The 13848-nt window shown below is 35.0% G+C and overlaps 2 protein-coding genes across 2 annotated transcripts; one reads left to right on the top strand and one right to left on the bottom strand.

Moving 5' to 3' along the window:
* The first annotated feature begins 715 nt into the window (after positions 1-715).
* LOC121422807 (dynactin subunit 5-like) lies at positions 716-7556 on the top strand. The gene is made up of 6 exons (XM_041618011.1): positions 716-830; positions 2198-2266; positions 3035-3153; positions 4117-4228; positions 5247-5349; positions 6113-7556. Exons 1-6 carry the CDS (start codon positions 783-785, stop codon positions 6211-6213), a joined length of 552 nt encoding a protein of 183 aa, XP_041473945.1. The 5' UTR covers positions 716-782; the 3' UTR covers positions 6214-7556.
* Positions 7557-9151: 1595 nt separating this feature from the next.
* On the bottom strand, positions 9152-13404 carry LOC121422772 (outer membrane lipoprotein Blc-like). The gene is made up of 4 exons (XM_041617955.1): positions 12927-13404; positions 11418-11481; positions 10250-10408; positions 9152-9559 (listed from the first exon to the last, which is right to left on the bottom strand). The coding sequence occupies exons 1-4, from the start codon at positions 13068-13070 to the stop codon at positions 9312-9314; spliced, it is 615 nt and encodes a 204-aa protein (XP_041473889.1). The 5' UTR covers positions 13071-13404; the 3' UTR covers positions 9152-9311.
* Between the last annotated feature and the right edge of the window lie 444 nt (positions 13405-13848).

The following is a 13848-nucleotide window of genomic DNA, read 5'->3' as shown; positions in this document are numbered from 1 at the left end:
AGAATATGAATTTGTTTTATATTCTTGCCTAGTCTATCTCTTATAATCATCACAAAACATAGACATCAAAGATCAGGTATTATGGAATAATTAACCCGCTGATTAAGACTTGTACAACAATCGTCAAAACTCTTGATTATTTACATTAAATGTTTATTGGAGGAACACAAGTTTCTCCCACATCACTTTTTAAAATGCAAAAGTAACTGTAATCATTAGTTCTGAAGTAAAATATTATCCATTGATTTCTGTCATGCCAAGTTAATGCAAAAATCAAATGCGATGAATGACATCACGATGTTGAGAAGACCCCCACCCCCGGAAAAAAAGAAAGTTTCTAAAGTAAGGAAGTTTATCACCCGTTTATAAGTATACAGCTACAGTTCGTGTTTTTACTATTTCGTGTTTGATTTTGAATAAAACAATTTCTTTAATTTAAAGAAAAATGAAAAAATGTTCATCTGTGTTGGTTGAAAATAAGTAAAATTTAGATTGTTCGAATCTAAATAGCGCCCTACTATTCTATTTCATGTTTATATCACAATAATATAAAAAAAAACTCATTTTGGCAGTTTACATTAGTATGTGGCTGAGCAGCAAGGATGAGAAAGCGTCAGAAGAGAGGGAGAGCCATAGAGAATTAGTATACATCTCTATGGAGAGAGCCTGCGAGGTACCGGTATGTCGCCCTCTTGCGACAAAATAATGTATATTGTACATGTACATGTACTTGCGATTGAGGAAAAAAAAGACAGCAGTCAGCCAGAGAAGGTGGAAGCACCATGGAATTACAGGACTCTTTCTACATCAAAGCAGAATATATAGAAACTGTAAGTGCCTGGTTTTGTTTTCTATCTATTTCATTTCCATTTTCTATGAAACTTGTGCAAAATATGTGTTTTTAGATCCATAGTAATCAGTCTTAATAAATTGTTGTCCCACCCATTACGATTTGCGTTGTGTCGATTTGGCTCGCTCCGCTGCAGTGGGTTATAGGCCTAACTTATTTCAAGTTCGGTGTTGGTGTTGGTGTTGAGAGTAGCCAGGAGGCTTCTAGAGAGTAAAAAAAAAAAATCGACAGAAAAAGATCAACAAAGCTAAGCCTCAGGCCACACAGTCGACAGTGTAGTACTGTTAGACTTGTGAAAAAAATATACAGAATTGAAAGGGAGGGTGATCGAACCAAAGAATGAAGGAGAGAAAGGAACGATGAGAGAAAAGAGATGAATTGAGAAGAAAGATTTAAGAAAAATGAAGGGGAAAATGAAGGAAAAAGTAAAAAAGAGAATGAAAGAACTTAGAATAAATTAAAAGGATGAAAGAAAGATAAAAGAACGAAAAATGGTTTATGTCGATCATTCTTTAAGTTAAATATAGAAAGATAGAAAAAAGGGAAGGGAAGATGAATGAAATTTGTGTGAAAGACAAAATGAAGGAGAAAGAATAAAAAGTAAGAAAAGAGGAAAGAAAGAAACAAAGAAAAGGGAGGAAAGAGGGAGGAGAGAATGAAAAAATAGTATAATATAAGGAGAGAAAGAATGAAAAGAAAAAGGAGAGGGAGGGAGTAAAAAAAGTTTAAGGAAAGAAAGAATGAAGGAAATAAAAAAAAAAATAGTGATTTATTCTTATCTCTGCTTCGTCATCTGTTATTTGATGAAAATTTGTCGTTTTTAAATGTATTAACTACATTTTGTTCAATATTCTGCAATACGGGACAAATAGGAGTCCCGGGAAGGGTTTGTTGGGATGCCGGGACAAAGGAGCAAAATACGGGACGATCCCAGGAAATACGGGACGTCTGGTCATCCTGCTGCTTACTCTCCACGAAGCCAAGAATTCTTCCTTCCCATTCATCTGCACGTAACACTAGGCAATGTGGGGCTAATGCAAATATGGTGAAAATACGTGAATACGTGAATCAAACAAATTCAACTTGAAATGAAAGCAACATAATTGGATCTATTCTAATTATCTCTTTTGTATGTTGGACATTTGGATCCTGTGACACAAAGCTAATCATTATAGAGCAATCTTCTACAATCGATTGCATGTATTGACTACAATGTACAATTAGTCATAAAAATCAAACTTACAATTAATCACTAACCTTTGTGTTCAGGGACCCTGGTAATCTGGGATATCCTCCATCAAAGCAACCTTCACAAAACTTTAAACTTCTCTTGTTCTTTCCCCCTAGGCATCCGGCAACAAAGTTAGTAAGCAGTCTGTGTTATGTGGAAGTCAGAACATTGTATTGAATGGAAAGGTAAGAAATCAGACTCTATTATCTCAAATCCATAAGAGTATTGTACCAGAAAATTGTTCATGTCATCACCAGTTAATGTGTTATATTAGCACATGCATAATTTTTACCATGTGTAATATTCACTCAATATTCTTTGAAACATGAACAATTTAATGATAGTGTAATTTATTTTATTTTCTAACTTTTGTAGCTTTGACCCACATATATTGCACATGTAGCATTCTGTGAATATTCATATTATATTGGATGGCTCAGAATAGAATACAAAAAATATTCCAAGAGTTTGGGAAAATATTTCACTCATCTGTCATTCATGGAATATTGGCCCTAACGAGTGGAATATTTCTGTATTTCATGAAATAACGCCATCCAATATAATTATCATCTATCCCACCCCCCCCCCCAAAAAAAAGAGGGAGAAATTTGATTCAACAAGTCATATCACTTATCACACATTATGCCAAAATACGCATTTTTAATGCATCGCTAGAACACTGTATATAGATGATAATGTCATATATTTCTTGGAGTAAAAGTTTCAAAGTGCAATATTTTTGGAAATAGCCTACCTGCAAGAAACTTTTATGCAAGCAAATCTAACTTGTGTAACCATGTCGTACATGTATGCCTCATCTTCACAAATTTTGTAAATCTAGTAAACTATTCAGAACAAATTTGAATCCATTGCTGTAACAAAGAGTAAACTTACCTATTGCAGCCTCTATAGTATGTATCTTAATAATTGGTCCATTTTCTTCTGTTCTGTAGTCTATCATCCATGCAGAGTGTATAATTCGTGGTGACCTGGCTAACGTTCGCATTGGCAGACACTGTGTGATCAGCTCCAGAACGGTCATTAGACCTCCATTTAAGAAATTCAGCAAAGGGTAAATTGGTTTGCTTTTACTCAATGGGGGGGGGGGTGGTTGATGCTTTTTACAAATTGGTGTATGCGCTATTGCAAATTAAGTGAATCTCTGATGTGATATATTGATTATGGTTTGTAATTTATCATTTGATGTAAATTGCACCCAATTCAGGTCGTGGTTGATATTTGTTTGTTTTATTTCCGTCATAAAAAAATACATAACAATATATACACAAGAGATACAAGGAGTAACGTATACATACATAATGAAGTAAATTTTAAACATTGATTAAAAAAGAAAAGAAAAAAAATGATTGATGGAGACATGTTGAGAATATTAAAAGATGTAGTAACATGTAGTTTTAAAGTAGCATGCCACATACAGGTTTTCATGCAATCGGATATTTATTAATCTATACAATGATGATAAATTTTCTCTTTAATACTAGCACTACAGGCATGGCTAAGCAATAATATTCCTTGTAATATGTCTGTTGGCTTTAGTTTTCACTCATTCATACCAAGCAAGTCTTTTCCATATTATCTCAAAGATCAAAAAGAACAAAAATAATACAAATTGATGTGGCATATAAAGACTTAAATTGAATGAATTCTTATAATCAAATCAAATTCAGATTGGTTTCAAGAAGGGTGTTGGTTATTAGAGCACAAATCTTGTTGCTTGATTGTGCTCCAAAACTGGCTTTTTTGTGTAGAAAATGTTAGCACCTTGTGGTCATTTCAAAAGCTCAATACCAAGTGATGCGAATCCTAGTACAAGCATTGATTCCTGTCAGTCATTATATTGGGTCTTTGGTTTTCCCCAGCTCCAACTTCTTGGTTTAACATCACTCACAGGCAAAGCCATGCAGTACACTTGATCTTCAATATATCAAATATGTATTTTTAGTACCAAAAATGTGTATGTTATCCAGTGAATTTTTCGTCATTTTTTTTACTTTTTCCTTTTTTCATTTTTCAGGGTGGCATTCTTCCCTCTTCATATAGGAGATCATGTGTTCATTGATGAAGATTGTATAGTCAATGCTGCTCAAGTCGGTTCATATGTACACATAGGAAAGAACTGTGTCATTGTAAGTAATTTTGATAATCTCTTAATAGGGCTATTATAAAGTCCCCATTTTTCCGCAACTTTACAAAAAGCAAAAACAAATAACAGATTTCATAGAGTTTTCACTTTTTACAATTGATTTTTTCATGTTCTGTTTATGACATTTAGAACTCCAAAGAACATAAAATTTGAATTTTGAAAAATTCAAAACTGGGGACCTAAAGGCTATTACGTGAAGATACTCCAAATTTGGATTCAACAATAACATGGTCATCTCTATACACCTGACTTATGCCAATGTGTTCAAACTTTGTTGTAATAAATAATGCCTGTAGCATTTTCATTTGTTTAATTTCACAATGAGAGCCATGTACAGTATTAAAATGACTTGCTCAAGGGCATTATTTAAATGACTTGACAGGAAGCAACCCCAGGACCTTCATTTGTCTCATCAGGGATTTAAACCTCTTGGCAACATTACCTCTTCATCATGTTAATCATTATCTCGGAAGCCCATCATGAATAAACCTACAGTATCAAAATATATCTGTAGTTCAGAGATTTTCTTGATTAAGGTCGATGTATGTATAGAAATTGTGATTAATTGATATAAATTCAGGTTTATTTTGCCAAGTATGTGGTTTTTTTTTCAATCGGAAGATTTTTTTAGTTCCTTTTCCTGTTACTCTGGGCGGTGCATGGTATCGTAAGCACATGAATAATAGAATAATCAGCTCTTGCAAACAAACACTGATTCAACTTCTTGAATACGATTGGCTGAGATTTGATTTTTATAATAACCCTAACCCAAGTGCTGAATTTAGTTTGTTAGCACTATTATGCATGATTATACATCACAGAGAGAAGCATAGATTATTAAGGAAAAGTGTAAGTTTAAACGGCAGATTCGAAGCCAAATTACTGGAAGTGATATTCAGAGATATCTGACAAAAGACTTCTTGAAATAACATCTCCATCACCAACTGAAGTAGTGCTGGTCCATTGTTCATCCATGTGTTTTTATTGTTGTTTTAATACAGGGGAGGAGGTGTGTCTTGAAAGACTGCTGTGCAATAGCTGATAATACTTATCTTGCCCCAGAAACTGTCGTTCCACCTTTTACTGTGGTTTCCGGAAATCCAGGTTTGTTATTCAGAAACCTAATTGTGTTAATAGTAATTTTCAAAATCAATGTCCCTGTAACCATTATTGGCAGTATCAGAATCACTACCATCAACATCACCACTAGCATCTTCATTATCCACCTTGATTTTATTATCATCTTCATCACCACCACCATCATCATCATCATCACTAGTATCAGCACCATCATTACCATCATCATCATCACCTCCACCACTACCAACATTATCATCCCCATCATAATCATCATCACAATCAAACTTTGCATAATCATTGTCACCATCTTTATCGTCATCAACACCACAACGTAGATACTGGTAGCAAAGATGTTCTTGAATTTTTATGAACACTCTACATACATGTATTTTCCTTGCTAAGCAAAATAAAATAATTGGAGTGCTTTAAACACCTAGATTACTGATTACTGATTACGAGAGATATATGAATACAAGTTGCTTTGAGTAGGTCAAATCTGTAAAGACCACAAAAAATCTCTGCGACTTAGAAGAGGTATATGACACAAATGTTGCATCATCTAGTCTAAAATTTGCTTTGGATAGGGCATGATCCTACTAGGATCCATGGCTAGGGCAAACGTTTACCTAGAAATCCTGTATGGAAGTTGAAGTATGCAGGTTAACATATAAATACAAAATCTATCATTTATTGTGTGACTTGGCAAGTACTTTATTCTTCTTTTATTTCTGTAGTTACGACCAAAATGAACCATGTCATATCCTATGTCTTTCTTCCATTCTTGTAGGTTCTGTTTCAGGAGAGTTACCAGAATGCACCCAAGAGCTGATGGTGGATGTCACCAGGGGATACTATCAACATTTCTTGCCAATACAGGAGGCAAAATGAGACCTCCCCCTCCTTGTTTTAATAGCCTACCATACATCTTATGATCCCATTGCTCTTCAACCAGTCTGAAGTCGCGTTGGATGAGAGAGATGATCACTGCTCATCATGTGATCTGATGACAGCATACCACAATCTTGCTGTTTGATTGGCCAGCAGTTGGGTTCAGTTTTTGCGATACTTTGCCATCCAATTCGACAGATATTTCACAATGGTTCAAAATCACAATGATGGTTTTGAATCTGTTGTTTGAAACTATGGTTCATGCAGATTTTAGGCTTTTGATTCAGCACGTTTATTGAGAAAGAATAATGTATGCATGCTTTTGAGACAGGATGCTAAATTGAAGCTTGTTACTAAGGTTTCATTAATGAGTCCACTTTTTGATTGATATACAGGCTCATTAGTTCAGTGGATAGGTTTGACAAATTTAGCGCCATGTGATGAAAGCATGCAAGCACTATCAGACGCTTTCATCAATATATGCATTATCAAGTGTTATAGATGCATGAAATCTGTATGTTTTTAAACCATTCGAAACATCTTTGTAAATTTAGGCTGCTGAATCCTTATGATTGCCCATGGAATTTAATCCTTAACTGGTCTGCAACTCAGGGGCTGAGAGGACATTATCTGCTCTTTACCCAAGTGAAGAAAGTATAGATTCTAAATGTAAGGTGAAGATGTGGGCTTTAAAATAATGTATATATGTACTAGATAGGTAGAGAATATCAAATTAATTTATGTACAGCTCATATATATGCATGTTATTTATCTTTATTCATATTTTACCAGTGAATGTATTGGTGCAGTTGTATAACATGTACCTCCTATGGCTTAGAATAGAGTCCCCACTTTTCTGTGATACGTAAAACAGAAAATTTCACAGAAAATTTCACAGTTTTTCAGGCAATAATGTTTAAATTACAAATAAAATGAATATCATCAAATGCATTACAGAATCCTATTTGAAATGTGTAACTAAAATTATAGCTCTGCCAGACCTTTATTCAATTTGTGACTTTGGGTAGAAATTTAGTTCTTTACTTTTTACTGAGAAACCTACTTTGATAAAATACTTAGCAAACTTTATGTTCGAATGATGAATTAAAATAATCGTTTCACCTTTAATTTAAGACAGCTACATGTATCAATGAGAGTAAAGCCAAGATTAGAATTTTGGTCATATGCTTCCTGAGTGGTGCAGAATAATAGCCCTTTTGATGCAGCAGTTTACTTTCACATTATTTGGAAATGACAATATGATGTCAAATTGCTGTTCAGTGAATTTTTTTTTCTTGAATTCAGCCTATTTAAATATAATGCTAGTATGGTACTGTAAGGTATGAATTGAATTTCAAGTTTATTTCTTACCAGGTAAATACATGTAATTCTATGAAATACAAGTATTGAATACGGACCCTGATTATATGTATTGATAACATTCCATTATGAAATGCCAGCTCCATTGAACATAGGGTTCTCCACAAATCCTAAATTTTAGAACAACATACAAATAAAATCATGACAGAAAATGTAAAAACAAAAGACAAGAGGTTATTGGTATTTCAATATCATTTTCAGTTATTCCATCAATCAATATTGAAGAGGTTACATTCTTTAATCATGTATTGAATAAAGATCAGTTACCATAACCTGTAAAAATGCTGTAAATAAAGCATGTAAACATTGAACGAACACCTATTTTCAGTGTTGTATATTTTTTGTTGTAGAGAAATGACATGTTAGGTTTTTTTTATTATTCAGCAGAGAATCTCCTAAGCAATTTATGAAGAGCTTTATGAAATAGTCTAGGAAGGTGTGAATGCACGTAATAGACTTCATGATATCTTTATATATGATCAGAATGGGTTGAAAGCACTGCAAAGAGAGAAAAAAACACGAGAGAGAGGGGGAGAGAAGAGAGAGAAAGTGAAAGAAGGAGGCGATTGAAGAGAGTTTTTAATCCTAAAATAGCATGCCTTTAAATTTCAGAGGTATTGCAAGTTATTTAGCAACTTTGTTTTAATAAACTTGAGTTTCAACCAAATATTGAAGCAAGCAAAGAAAGAGAAATGAAAATGGATGTGTTCTAGTTTATGAAAAAGACAGAGGAATGTCACATTTTGTTTGATAAAGAGGGTTAGATTCAAGGACCCTGTAACAGAGATGTAATATATATTTACAATTAATTGCAATTTTGTACATGGGGTGATTTCAAGTTTTACAAACGTCTTTTGCCCCGTCCCATCTTTTCTATAACAGGTGTGATACAAAGACCAAAGTTGATCAAACTTTGGAAAGCTACCATACTCTTCGTGTCATAAGACCTATGAAGATGCAATATAAAAAATAGAATACTGTAAAGGGTTTTACCACACAATCATGAAGATGCTCTTGACTTGGTTTGGTATTAACTTCCTACATATTTATTAGAAACATCAAAAGGAACGAAATATTACAGAAGAACCTAGATTAAAACCAATGTGCTGTTTCGATTGTTCTGTCTTCAATTGTCAACTAAGGTTAAAAGCTAAATAAGGCAACAACATAATGCATTAAAATTGTCAAGTGGGAAAGTATCATAGGTAAATTACTTTTAAACTACTTTTAAATATATATATATCAATGGCAGGTTGGCTTATGTAAAAAAAAAACAAATAATGGCGGGGTGTTAAGTTGTGGATAGATATAAGATTGTGTCCCATTTAAAAAATTTTAGTATGAAGGGCGTATATACCCCCAATTATGGATTTTGCGTCCATTGGATTGTGACAGTGTACCCTCATCGTACTATATAAATTAATACAAAAGATACATTCATGAAAGTTCATCTGTGTTTGTTGAAAATAACTACTTATTAAAGTTTTGATCTCAACACAAGAATAAGATATACCATCTCTGCACAACAAAAATAGACTGACAAAGACAATTATATTCTGAACAATCTGATTACAATGTTATTTTATTGGCACTCTCTCAATTGTCCAACTGATGAAACGACTGAAATATTGCCAATAACATCATGGTAATGATGATGAGATATCAACCAGTAACAAGAATATTCTCCAGTTGTAATTTATATCGTAACGAAAATTGAATCAATTTTCATAAAGGAATTTGCTCGATGGCGGGTAAATGCAGTCGGGAACTTGCACGGTCTCTCTTGGCTTATTGTAAAATCTTGTAAACCCTGCATTCTTCACAATGTCGAGGACGTCATCCTCGTATTTCTGGCGGAACTCGTCAGGGTCTCGGGCGAGGATGAAGAGCTGTAGCATCATCGGCTCGGTCACCACCGCGTACTGGTATTCGTTGTCCTCCACTGGGCCCAGTGCGATTACCCAATCTGAAAAGAGATCGGAAGAATTCAGGATTATAGGGTAATAAGACAAATAGGTAGGCTGTTGCCTAGGAAACCAACGTCTTCAACTGTCTATAAATAATGCGATCATAAAGGTTAATGAAGGTTCATACTACTACTACTACTACTTCTACTACTACTTCGACTATCAGTATGAATACCCACTTATATACTACTGATACTACTACTCCCCCTTCTCCCCCCAAATATCCTTTATCTTATAATATGCGGGCGATCTCATCACCGAAATAGAGTATCAGATGATGCAGGAACTTGAGTGAGTTAAAATATTGTATTCCGCAAAAGGAATGAGAGGGTGATGGACGGAAGGATTCTCGAACACGAGGCGTAGAATCTTTGACAAGTTTCATTTGTTAACAAAACAATTTTACGCCCTGTCATCGAATTTTTATGTCCACGTGCGTTTGCATGAAATATACCCCCCCTTTCTTAGTAGGTTTCTTTCTATTTATCCCTTTCTCCTCCTTCAGCACTTTCTTTTCCCTCCAATTACCGATAGGAAAGGGGCACTAATTGCCCCTGTAGTCTGTAGTTTCCTTTTTCAGTGATGACGTAACAAAATCATATGACATGATTTTTTTTCAATGAAACTTAAATGTAGGCCTTATGAATAAACAATATATTATAAAGTTATGCATACATATGACAACTTACAATCACCAAGAGGTATATTAGGGAACTTCAACTTGAGTTGACCGGGTTCAGCTGCGTCAGCAACATATGCCATGCCACGTATCTCGGATGGTGGGCCAGTAGGAGAACCAAGGCGACCAGAATTGAATACTGTCACAGCAGTATCGTTAATCTTCCCATCTTCATAAAAGAAATGGAAATTACATATTAGATTTTACCTCACATGCCATGTTGCTCCCCCTGGGATTTTTTTTTTTTTTTTTGGGGGGGGGTCATTCCGTAACTAGTATTTAGGTTATTATGTCTTAAGTACATGTAGACTAACTTAAAATGTCCAAACGTATATGGAAAGAAACCAATAAAATGACCTCCATCTTATATGCGGAAATAAATCAAGTTCATTTGTGGTTTAACAAATGAGGTTTACGCGGTCATTCACGTAATTGAGAAAAAAATGGATAGATAGATAAATGGTATTGATTGTGATAAAAATTCAATTAGCAGCCAAAGGCTGCATTACAAGAATTTGTACAGAGTAAAATTTCAGTAAGCAAACAAGAAAAAATAATATCCAAACCACAAATGGGAGGGGGGGGCAATGTATTCCAAGCGTACTAAAAATCATTCACAAAGCGTTATGACTCTTGGGGCTAAGGTGATCAACGAACACACGAATTGCATCACCGTGAGTGATGATTGATGGGAAACATTGTCAAGACAGTGAATGACTTTCGACCAATCATACATACATGTACATGTAGCAAGATTATTTGTATGAGGAACACAACATCAGAATAAATGAAAAATATATGATCGTTCCAATAGTTTTCTTCCTTTTGCCAGACACACAACATAGACAGGCAGGCTGTAGTTGGGATAGGACTACATTAGTGAAGGTTTCGTTTGGGCATTGACTGTTTAAGAAATGTGAAATATAAATTTATATAGGTCTGTAACATTAAAAAAGAAGTTGTGACAGAAAAACAAAAGTTCGCTAGCCGCGGTTGCCAAAAGCTACAAGAAAAAAAAAACATAGAGCATAAGCATGTAAAAGTAACAAAATCCTTTGATATTGAGCGTCGCATGTTGTGTGGTGGTTGGCTCAATGAGGGAAAGCTTAAAAATTCGAGAAAAGGGTTAATCTTGCCATGTGCGAGTATGATTTAAACCATAATATTTGTATACTTACACGTGGCTGTTGTGCAATATGAATTCCTTTCGAATGTGGCCTTCACTACCAGGTCAGAGTACATCTACATAATTATGATATTAAAAAGGAAAAGAATCATTGAGCGTAAAAGCTATTCAACAACATTATCATAGTATGTGCGAACTCTTAATATGCTTCTTATTAATTAGATAGATGTGTTACAGGATTTTATTTTAGATTGTCCAACGATGGTGCTTAATTGGAAGAGCCGTGGTGTAGTGGTTCAGACTCTCGCCTTGTAAACAGAGGGTCGTGTGTTCGAATCCCATCGCGGTCTAGCGTCCTTTAGCAAGGCATTAGTCCACACTTTGCCACTCTCGACCCAGTTGCTAAATGGGTATCCGACAGGATGCGAAAGATGTTGTATGTTTGATTTTGCCAGCGCCATAATGTGGCTGCGATGAATGCAAGGAATGCTCCCCAGGGAGTGGAAATTGTGCACTTTTCGTGCGGGATTGAAATGAATCCAATGACCGGGGTAATAATATGCTGTAACGCGCTTTGAGCCATTTTGGGAAAAGCGCTCTATTGGCTATTATTATTATCATTATTAATAATTCCTGGTTTATATAGAGAACGATGATATTCTCAAAGAGATCAAGACAGTAATATCATGATGTGAGTTCAGGGAGTGCCGGCGGAAGTGTCGGAATAAGTTATGATGATAAAAATGTTAGCCTTAATTTGAAATTCTTTAATGACGTACATGAAAATAACTCCGGAATGAGACGGAGGGGAGGGGGTGGGGTAACTAAAATTTGACTTGAAAGGGGTTGTAGTTGAGCCACCATATCGTTTATATATATTCTTGAGGATATTCGTCGAGTATTTATTTTTGCACTGTTTCATGTCTATTGTTTTTTTTATACATAAAATACACCCTTCTCTTTTCCTATCCATTTTCAGTTTCTCCCTCTCAATTTTCCCAGCTTAATCTATCCACCTGTTTTTCATGACTTGATTCTTTACAATTATAGGTCTATTTAGGCCATGGGCGGATCCAGGATTTTCCAAGGGCGGGGGCACATTTTCCCAAGGAAAAAAATTGACAAGCAAAAAATAGGGGTTAACCATAATATTTAAGAATATTTCGTCCACAAGTCACCCCCCCAAAAAAAAAATGATAAGGGGGGAGGGGCACACTTCTGTTTTAACGGCATTTTCACATTACAAATTTTAATTGTGCCTCTCCAAAGGGGGAGGAGGTGTGCACAGGCCGGATTTGTCCCCCCCCCCCTGGATCCGCCAGTAGGCCTACTTAATTATAACGTCCTAAGTAAATTGTGTACGCAAAATTTCAGACTTGGACCGAATTTCGTTGCTTGTTCCGCTAGACTATGTCTCGCTCACTGTACATAATATTAGTGAAGGAGTATAAAATAAAAAGAAGATATTTCTTTCATATATGTATAAGCCTCCCGAAAATAGAAGGATTGCAGCAGACTCGAAAACGGTTATAACAAATAAGAAATTAATAATGATAATTACCTCGTACCACCTTCCGACATAATTGTCAATGTTGAGATTAGTCACTGTCTTTATATTGGGAAAGATTGTTCGACCCTCTACAGAGTTGAAAGATACTCCAAGCAAGAAAGCGAGCAGGAACAAAACACCAGATTTGGACGCCATCTTGCACGTGTTGATGAGCTCTGCTGTTAAAGGTTGATTTCTATCTCTCTCTCTCTTGTGTTTACAAAATTATCTCAAGAGCATACCTAGTTGCATCATCGGTCGTGATGGGGAAATGAAAAGTAAACACGATTATATAGGCTCCAGTAACACAAAACGTAACGAGTAATTTTAACAATGATATTAAAGATTAATCGAATTAATCATTAAATTTTATAGTCGAACCGAGTCGAACGCAAAGTCTATCCTGATCAATCGCATGTCTTCGTGTTACGGGGGCCCTGTATGGCCTGATGGTCAGATCCTTGATAAAACTGTAGATCATTCACAAAGTCAAATGTATCTTTCTTGTCAATACGACCAGCCAGAAGATCCGTGTTTGTTGACTGAGCAAAATGTTTGCTAGGATTGGCCCTATATAATATATGTTCTACTCGGAAACAATGGACGGTAATTAATGCCATGCATCGGAAATATAGGTTCCACGGGACAAATATCCGTCGTGTCGGTGCAATTGTCTTTATAGGTAATTCAAATATCAATAGAAAATCACAGTTAATTGTTTAAACAGACTAATATCCCAGTAGGCACTAGCGTACCTATGGGGTGATTCTCACATTTGAAGGATGAATTACAAATGTATTCTCAAAATTAAAAAGGTATTCGATAATATTTATAGCATAGGAATGATAAGAATATTTTGTTTTTATTTATTTTTATTCATTTATATATCTATTTATTCATTCATCTGTTATTTATTCATTAATCAATTAATTCA

The sequence above is a fragment of the Lytechinus variegatus genome, chromosome 10, assembly GCF_018143015.1.
Source record: "Lytechinus variegatus isolate NC3 chromosome 10, Lvar_3.0, whole genome shotgun sequence".
Classification (NCBI taxonomy): Eukaryota; Metazoa; Echinodermata; class Echinoidea; order Temnopleuroida; family Toxopneustidae; genus Lytechinus; species Lytechinus variegatus.
Note: the sequence above shows the minus strand (reverse complement) of the source record. Positions and strands in the feature narration are given on the sequence as shown.